The sequence below is a fragment of the Thrips palmi genome, unplaced genomic scaffold (genome assembly GCF_012932325.1).
Source record: "Thrips palmi isolate BJ-2018 unplaced genomic scaffold, TpBJ-2018v1 HiC_scaffold_10, whole genome shotgun sequence".
In the NCBI taxonomy this organism is placed as follows: domain Eukaryota; kingdom Metazoa; phylum Arthropoda; class Insecta; order Thysanoptera; family Thripidae; genus Thrips; species Thrips palmi.
Genome location: NW_023144621.1, coordinates 15488511 through 15497954, shown reverse-complemented (window position 1 = coordinate 15497954; position 9444 = coordinate 15488511). Strand labels below are relative to the sequence as shown.

At 60.9% G+C, this 9444-nt stretch overlaps 1 protein-coding gene across 1 annotated transcript; it reads right to left on the bottom strand.

The window, feature by feature from the left end:
* Nucleotides 1–2123: 2123 nt before the first annotated feature.
* On the bottom strand, nt 2124–9236 carry LOC117651126 (the record flags this gene model as incomplete). The annotated part of the gene is made up of 4 exons (XM_034394912.1): nt 2124–3179; nt 3612–3698; nt 4696–4985; nt 8942–9236. Coding segments are annotated over 4 exons (849 nt in total), but the record flags the coding sequence as incomplete, so codon positions are not given.
* Between the last annotated feature and the right edge of the window lie 208 nt (nt 9237–9444).

Below are 9444 nucleotides of genomic sequence, written 5' to 3'. Positions count from 1 at the left end.
CTGCGTTCTAGCCACTCCCTCCAGGACCTCCAGGACGACGGCAGTGCGGGCCAGTGGGGCCAGTCCGCCCGGAGGCAGGCAGCCCATTCGACGCGGAGCCGACGCCGAAAAGAGACCGGAACGGCGCACATAGTGGGCCAGAAGACCGTTGGGGTGGAGGCGGCCAAAATTCTAGACGCGTTTTGATCTTCAGTGTCGCTAAACGGGACTCGAACCGAACGTGTGACCCCACCAATGGATTCCTCGTTCGCAGAGCATTCCATTGGTGGGGACACACGTTCGGTTCGAGTCATTTTTAACGCGTTTAGAGTTTTGACCGCCTCCACCGGTCTCCTGGCCCACTGTCCGCCGCTCTGAACCCTCGCGCGCCCGAAGGTAGGCCACCCAACGGCCGTGCGAGAGGCCGAGAGGCTGTGCACGCTACGCGCCGCTACGCCGGACGTCGGGCCACCCTTCGTGCGCCGAGTGAGCATCCATCCCGAAGCAGGCTGCAAGCAGCGAGCTCGTCTTCCCTCAAGGTCGTCTAGCATCGCCTTACTGGGTCACAGTCAAGGTCACTCAGCGGGGCAAGGCAAGGGCAAGGCAAGAGCAGGCAGGGCGGCGATCCCTCTGGGAACTGGAGCACCGGCCCGACCGGCGCCTCGGGAATCGGGATGGATGCTCCATGTGAGTTAATGGCGATCTCACAAAGAAGCTCCTTTCTGGGAGCCCCGAATCATCAGACCGCCCTCATAAGGACTCCCACGTCTTCGAGCTGGCCCCGAAAAATGAAGAAACTGCGGCGCCAGTAATCGAACCACCGACTTTCCACGCCGGGAGCAGAGGGGATAACCCCGGACCTACGCCGCGCGGTGACGAGTTTTGTTCATTTTGTTGGGCTGTGGCCGGAACGCATGTCCTGCTGATCCGGCAGGCACGACATTTCGGGCGGGATTCCTCGGAGGATCCGCTTTCCCGAGGCGAGGCAAGGACGACGGGAAGGACCCGCAGCAGGAGGTGCCTTCGATCCGTCAGCACACTGTCGGGGAAAGCACGGCCTTGCAGTGGCCACTGATTAGCACAGTAAGGACACACCGGTTCATGCTTCCCCTCCCCTTGTGCCCACGCACCTCGTCGGCCAGCGAGAAGTGGACACGATGAAAACGAAAGCAGAAAGCGGACCGGCCGGCCCAGCCCTTACCGCCTTGCCTTTTTGGGTTGGCGGCCAACAGGCGAACAACGCCCTGCTGCCGCCGGTGGAGGTGGCCGCGGTGGCGCACAGTGGGCCAGAAGAACGGTGGAGGCGGACAAAGCTCTAGACGCCTTTTGAGCTCCGGAGTCACTAGTTGGGACTCGAACCGAGTGTGTGACCCCACCAATGGATTCCTCGTCCGGAGAGCAATCCATTGGTGGGGTCACACGGTCGGTTCGAGTCCCATTCACGACTCTGGAGCTCAAAACGCGTCTGGAGTTTTGGCCGCCTGCACCGGTCTTCTGGCCCACTGTGGGGCGGTGGCAGTCGTGTTGCAGGGAGGCGGGGAGGTGCGTGCGGTTGCAATCCACGCCTGCTTTGCGCAATTACCGCTCGCTCCCCGCCAAGAAGAAGAAGGAGAAGAGGTAGAAGAAGGGGAACAAGAGGGAAAGAACTTGCCCCCTCGGCGCGCTCGGTCGGACTTCCCTGCTTTCTTTGCTGTCCACCCACAACTCGTCCCGTGCGGCCTGGCTGGGTCTGGCTGGGCCTGGCCGCCGTCTCCTGGTGTGTGAGTGTGTGTGTTGGTGTGTGTTTGCGAGCGCGCAGTGTGCGAGTGTGTGTGTGAGTTGGACGACTGCAGGCCGAGCCGGGCCGAGCCCTGCGAGCCTTGCCGGGCTCGGGCGTTTAAGTCCCCGGTCAGCCACAGTGGAGGCTGCGGGCAGTAAAGCCTGTATAGAGACAGACAGAGACGAGTGAGGGAGAAAGAAGCGAGCTAGAGAAAGAGAAAGAGAGAGACAGGGGAATGTGAGCGGTGCGGGCGGGCGGCAGCATACAGGACTAGTTTATGTCCTGCAGGTGGGACTGCAGCAGAGGCGAGCATAGAGGTCTGAATAGAACGAAATGGAATAAGTTCCACGTTTTACAACCGTGAAACACGAAAGGCCCAACAGGAAACGGTCAACAATGGCTTTATTAAACCTAATACTTATCATAATGACTCAAAATAAGTTGGATGTCTCATGGTAGTTACAATGATACGTACAAAAGGCACATTCACGCAAATAAATACACGCTCACTCGTTCTCGCAGAACATAAATTAGAATATAAATAAATCCGAGATTGCTCGGAGCGGCAGCCACCACACCCACACAAAAAGAGTGTCGCTCCTCCTAGAAAGTCTGCGACGGGTTTCGCAGTGCATCCACTTGGCGCCTCTCGCGTGTACTGGGTGTGCTGCCGCTCCAATAAATAGATAGATAGATAAATAACTTACTGCAAGGCGGTGACATGCCCATGGCGCGCCGTGGCGCCGAGAAGGCGGTGGGCAGCCACTGCAGCCACTAGGCAACCATCGCCCGAACGACTAGTAATTTCATGTTGAGAAAGGCGGTGCGCTGGGCCCCGCCGTCGGCCCCGCTCAACAAAGGGCCTGGCTCTCGTCGCTCCGTGCCCCTCGCACCTACCGCACTCCCCAGCAGGTGCGAGAGAGACGGAGCGAATCAGCCCGCGGGCGGCCGTGGTGACCATGGTAACCAATCTCTCCCTCGCTTCCGCGAGAGTGCGTGTCCTGCAGCTTACTGCCCCCTTTCTCCGCCCCGAAGGGCCGAAGGGCCGAAGGACGCCGTCATCGCGTTGGGGCGACGGACGCGTGTCCTCCAGGGCCGAATGACACTTCGTGGTTCTCCGACGGGTCGGCCCGAATGCTCCGTGGATGGCGGCACCGTTCGACCACCTTGGTCACGGCGCTGGCGGTGGGGAAGGCCCATGGTGACGGCATCACCATGGCGACGAGCTCCGCGTCGTCGGCGGCCCGGAAGGCCCGGGAGCGCCTCACCGGCTGTAGCTGCCAGTGTAGTAGGCGGGCTCCATGCTGGGGCCCTGCGGCGCGTCCCACCTTTGCGGCGCGCTCGGCGAGGAGGCCAAGAGCCCCGCGTAGCCGGTGCGTCGGTGGTGGTAGTAGGCCGGGCCCTCCGACTCGTAGTACCCCTCGTCAGACGGCGGCGGGCCCTGCCGGACAAAACAAACAAAAAAAAACAATCATTTTCCCTGCGTCGTCACACCACCGTACACCCGTACCAGTTCCGTTTTGCACCCACCGACCTGGTGAGAGTCGTCTCAAAATACACGCACACAAAGACACACACTTTCTTATTCGAAGGCGGGGCCGTCCGGGCCGGGTCGGGTAGCCAATGCGTGCCCGAAGTACTTTCCGACGCGTGACCTTTCGGCCATCACGCGTGTCGTGACGCCGTGACGTGTTGATGGATAGCGCGTGCGTGTGAGTGCGTGTGTGTGCGTGCTGGCCCGCCAGAGGCGCCACCATTTTCGACGTGTCCATCATTTCCATATTTCGATCGTGCCATCGGTACAGTCGAGCAAGAAACTCGCCGTCTGCATGCGGAAGCGGGTAGTAGACGAAAAAATTGGTCTGGTGCTCACCGAGTGGTAGGATGACGGGTACACGGTGTGGTAGCCGCCGTCGTGGTGGCCTCCGTGGCCTCCGTAGCGGTGCCAGCCTCCGTACGCCTGCGGGGAAGGACAGTCAAAGACAGTGGGTTAGCAGAGGTACACACCATACCTAGTCAATGGCGCATAAAAATAATTTTAAATTTTTAAATTTTAAATTAAATGAGTTGAAAATTGGTTTTAAAAAATTAAAATTTTGTGGCAGGGTTGGCAGCTGGCTGTTGGCACTGTCCAGGCCTGTCTGCTCGCTGCTGGGGGCATGGGCAGGCCCAGGCGGGCAGAGGGAGAGTGCCCACGGCGTGCTCTGGCGGCCGTGCACCGTATGATAAAGTCTGTTGGCAGGCTGCGGCAGTTCCAGCAGGCTCCAGTGGACACCGCACGGCCCACACGCCTCCAGCAGAACAGGCGCCTCGCGACACCGACGCCGCGCATGCGCCCTATATATTTCCGGTGAAACCGAAGGGCCCGCGTTGCATTCCGGGCTCTTGCCGTCTCTCTCCCACCCGTGCGGGCCGCGCCGCGAGTGCGAGAGAGACGGCCACACCGCTGTATTCCGAGTTATCGCACTTTCCCGCGGTGACGAACGCGCGCCTATCGGTGTGCATTGCAGTGCCTTGGCGTTGCGTCAGCCGGCGTCTCTCGACTGTCTCTCTCGCACTCCTGCGGGACGCCTCCGAGTGCGAGAGAGACAGCTGTGTGGTGGAGCGCCTGATGAACGAAGGGTAGGCCAGCCCGCACGACACCGCTGCGCGGTAGGGCGATGGGTTGCCTACCCCGCAGGCGCTCAGCGGCAGGCTGGGCACGCACAGGCGGCAAAAACTCTAGACGCGTTTTGAGCTCCAGAGTCGCTAAATGGGCCTCAAACCGAACGTAAGACCCCCACCAATGGATTGCTCTCCGAACGAGGAGTCCATTGGTGGGGTCACACGTTCGGTTCGAGTCCCATTTAGCGACTCTGGAGCTCAGAACGCGTCTAGAGTTTTGGCGGCCTCCACCGGTCTTCTGGCCCGCTGTGCAAAGTATGTCCCTGGCTGTGAGGTTGGTCTAGGCTGCTCACCTGCTTGTGGGGGTCGGCGTGGACGTGGACGTGCACCTCCTTGTGGTGGGGCGGCGCGTAGTGCGCGTAGTGCACGTAGGGCTGGTGGCTGAGGCCGCCGAGCTTGTGCTTGGCGAAGCTGGTGACGGCCAGCACGAACAGGATGCTCACCATGAACATGGTCTTGAGCGCGAGGAAGACGAGCACCCCCAGCAGCGTGGTGCCCACGCCCATCTTGTACATGATGGGCAGCAGGGCCATGGTGAGGCGCCGGCGCGCGCCGATGGCCGCCAGCCCCCAGGTGCGGCCGTCTGCAAGGGAAGTGAGAGATTAGGAACAAAACAAACATGTCGGGGACGTAGTCATTTAGACTACAGCCGGCCGCGCGTTTTGCATGCGGGCCTTTGTTCCAAAAGGGGAATCTGGTCGACATCTAGGGACCACCTGGCTGGGGCCGCATCTGGGGGTCATCTAGCCGTCCGAGCGGGGCTAGCGGGGCCACGGCCATCGCCATGCCGACAGCGTGGGGCCCACGGCGCGGATCAAGTCGACACCTTCGCCACCCGCAGCCTCGCATCGACTCATCGGTCCCCCCACCGAGAGCTCGATCACGGCCTCGAAGGGACGCGTGCCTCGCGTCAACGGTTCACACCTTTCCCGCGACTCGATCGCCTGTCTCCGTCTCACTTTCCCCGGCGTGTTTGCTGTGTATCGCTGTCCTGCTTCCTCCACGCGGCCCTCCCTGCCCACGCTCCGAAATGCCTCGCTACTTATCGTTTTCGTTGCAAACACGCGCACACGCACACAGACACACTCAGACGGACACGCACATGCACATTGTTTGAGGCAGGTCGGCCCGGAAAGCTCGCCTCCCCATTTCGGCGGGGAGAAGGTCCCGCCAAAGGAAAGGGAGTGCGCCGAAAAACCGGGTTGCCTCCCCTCCCCTCCCCCCTCCCCTCCCCTCCCCTCCCCCTCTCCGCCCGCCATTCCTCCGCGGGAGCTTAGGTAGGTGTTTTTGGGGTCAGCGTCGTTGGCACGGTCGGCGCGGCAGGCAAAGGCAGGCTACGGTGCCGCCCTCTGCCGCCCATCGTGATACGATATGGTCACCGCCGGCACGGGTTCGATACAGCAAAAACTTCCAAAAAAAATTAAAGCTAATTGTGAAAATATTTCCTCCGGACATTGTACGCATTGAACACGGGAGAGAAACGGGGAGGTCCTCGCCACCGCGACCGCCACTCACGGAAAGTCCGAGGGTTCAAACACCCGCCACTTTCCGCTATTGCCGCCTCGTTTTCCACCTTGACCTTCTGCGGGCTCCGCACGCTGCCGGGCTTTGCAATGCTTTGCAGTGCTTTGCAGCAGGACCGCCGGCCCCAACGCCTAAATGCCGCACCGAAACACGCACGCGTGTGTGTGAGAGTGGGCGACCGTGTGCGTGTGAGTGAGCACGCTGTCTGGGCGCCACTTTGCACCGCTTTGCACTCCAAGCGACGAGTAATGTCTCCATCCCTATTGGCTGTCCGTCCTGCCCGTTCCAAAGCAGCCGGTAGTGCCTATCCCATTAGACACTCTCTTTTCGCGCCGGAACCTCGGACAGGGTGACAAACGTGTCTGACTGACTGACACGCCGCAGCCAATGGGGACGCGCCATTTTTGGCGGGAATTATGCGGCTCAACTGAACCTCCCTTTCTCTGCCTAATAGGCGCGGCGCTGCCCCGCTGTGCCGGAGTACCGCGAGCAAACACTTCGATAAATCGATCGATGAATCGCTCGATAGGTCGAACGGAACGGCGTGACTCGGAAGATGGCCGATCAGGCTCCCGCGGCGCCCTGGCGCGCGAGGTTCGAGAGGTTCGAGAACAAAGACAGGGTTGGACAGGGTCGCTCTGTCTCTCTCGCACCCGACGGGCCGCTTCATGAGTGCGAGAGAGACAGAGCTATACTCTTTTCGGGATCGGCCCGCTGGCTGGTGGTCCACTGGGCCACTAATGAAAGCAAGAGTCTCACGATTCAGATTTGACTCAGTCCGGCGCCACTGGAAGTAAACAAGCGTCTGTCTCTCCGTCTCTCTCGCACTCCCGGGGCGGTCCGAAGGGGTGCGAGAGAGACGGAGAGACAGCACGCGCCGCCAACAATGCCGTCCCTTCACTTCGATAGGGATCCAGGACCGCGCAGGACCACACTCCAAAAGAGGCCCGCCTCTCTCTCGCACTCACGGGGCGTTCCGTGGGAGTGCGAGGGAGACGGAGCGACAAAGCGATGTTCGCTGTGGGTCCTCCCGTTTCCTGTTGGGCGGAATAAATTGCCGAAGCGACTTCCTTCGCTCCGCTCCGTTTCGGCGGCAGTTTGCGGCTGTTGCCATGACAACCCCGACATCGTCATTTCCGACACGCTTTATTTCGAACCGAAAAACGTGCCGAAGACTGTAACAGGGTTGTCCTCACGCGAGTTCTCAAACGAGCCTCTCAACACCATTTAAATGACCACCTTGGGCACCACAAAAAAAGTCGCCGTAACGGTATTTGAACCCGCGCCCAAACTTGTCCGCTGTTGATTCAGTGGTCACGGCGCTGCGGTGCCAGCGTGCTAGTAATGGGCCAGCGACCCGTCAGAACGTCAGACTGGGCGCGAGCCTCTGAAAAACGGAGCCGCCACTCGGAATCGAACCCGCAACCTCGCCGTGGTCCGCGCGCTACCGGTTGTTGTCGCCCTGCCTCTCTCGCACTCATGGGTCGTCCCGTTGGGGCGCGAGAGAGACATCAGTCTGCTGAGGGCAGAAGTGAGAGGAGCGGGGAAACACTGCAGAATTGGCGGGGCTGGCGGGTGACGCTTTGTCGTTGTCGCCCTGCACCTGTTGCGCACTTTCTACGCTTTTAGCTTGTCCCGCTCGCCGGTCTTAATTTTCGGTTGGTCATCTAGCGTGAAATCCTGTAAACCCCAAGGTCCCGAGTTCAAAACCGCGCTTTAAAAAATGTACCCGCTTTTCCCCTCTGACTGTTTCTCTGGGCCTGGCCACCTAGGGCGCCTGGTAATTAGTATTTCGAGGTTGCGCACCAGTCATGGATCCGAATTGCCAATCTGAACAGCAATCTGAATCTGAATGATTGCCCGCGCTGCTTAGGCTATTTCATGTTCCGTCCGGCAGGCAGTGGTGTGCTTTCTCCTATTCGGGTGGCGCTGGCCCGACAGTGCTGGCTGGGGGACCCCCGGGCAGAAGGCTTGTCATTATCCCTATTGCAATTATCCTAATTGCAATTATCCAGTGTATCTACCGCGGGTCCCTCGAGTGCGAATGTGTCGGAGCCTCGCGGAAGTATGACGCCGGACGCATCCTGGTAGCTCCTTGTCCGTCTCCCGTGCGTGATACCATACTCATCCTACACAGTAAAAAAACAAAAGTTTTCAATGTTAGAAAAAAATGTTTTGATTTGTTTTTGGCCCGCTTCCACCCTCATTGAGGCCGGCGGGCGCTCCGCGCTGCGTAAAGTGATGGAGTGCGGAGACAAAGGGATGGCTCGGTTTAAAAGTGGCGGGGGAATGCCGCGGAAACAATACAAAGTACCGGACGGGGCGTGGCGGGGGAGGGGGAGGGGGAAGGTGCCAAACGCCCGCAATTTAGGCCCCTCGGTGAGAGTGAGTGAGACGCAGTGCGAGGATTCTGTGTTTGTATCTTTCGCCGGCTTTCTGGGACAACTTGAGTATTAAACTTCAAGCAAAATTGGGCAGACCACTGAAAAATTTTAAACATTTTTCTGTTCTATGCGAGGACCCTTCGGTATGAGAACCTCGGCTGATTGAATGCCGAGAATCGATCCGTCCGTTCGTTCCCGGAGCAGCGCCTGCCCGTTCCTCCGGCCCGATCGGTGTAAACAACGAACGACCGATCAACGGTGTGGTAAATAATTAGAACGGGCTTTAAGTGCGGCGATTGGATCGGGAAACAAAGCGGCGACGAGTGGAGCTCTACCGATGGAGTGGAGCAGGGTCGGGCCGAGCCGAGCCGGGCGGCGCGCGTGGAGCCGGCCGCAAGGGAGCAGCCGTCCGGGTCCCGTTGTGGTGTTGGATTAACACCTCCCGTATCACCCACGGGGCCCACGGGCCGCGGGATCACGATCGGGGCGTGAAGAAGACCGCCAAGTGCGCCCACGCAGCGCAGGCCGCTATTTAGCACGCCGTCTGCAATCAGCGCGCCGACGGCGAGGTGACGGCGAGGTGCCCGGCGGCCTGACGGAGTGCACGGAGTGGTGGAAGGTGGAAGGTTACCTGTGCTGGGCGGCACCTCCAGCGCGGCGTCCATGCCCTCGCCGGGGCTGCGGAAGATCTTGAGGTGCAGCATGCCGGGCCACATCTTCCACACCAGCGCGTGGCTCTCGAACACCTTGATGGCGGTGGCCGCCAGGGTGGGCAGCCCCGCCTCGTTGAGGGCGACGTCCATGCGGTGCGCGGGGCCGCCGGCGTCGACGGGGACGACGCGCTCCACCGCCAGCGCGGGGGTCACGTTGTACTGCTCCGAGGCCAGGATGCGGCTCAGGCCGTCGGCCAGGTCGGCGCGCAGGCAGGCCCACGCACCGCGGCAGCCTTCGTCGGGGACGTCGTGGAGGTCGTGGAGGTCGTGGAGGGCGTTGTCCTGGTGCCAGGCCGGGCCGACGGGCAGCGCGCCGTCGGCCGCGCGCACCACCAGCAGCACCGCCACGCACCACAACGCCGAGGCCGCCGCCATCGCACTACTGGCTGGCCGGCATCGGGTCGCCGTCGACGCCCTCGCC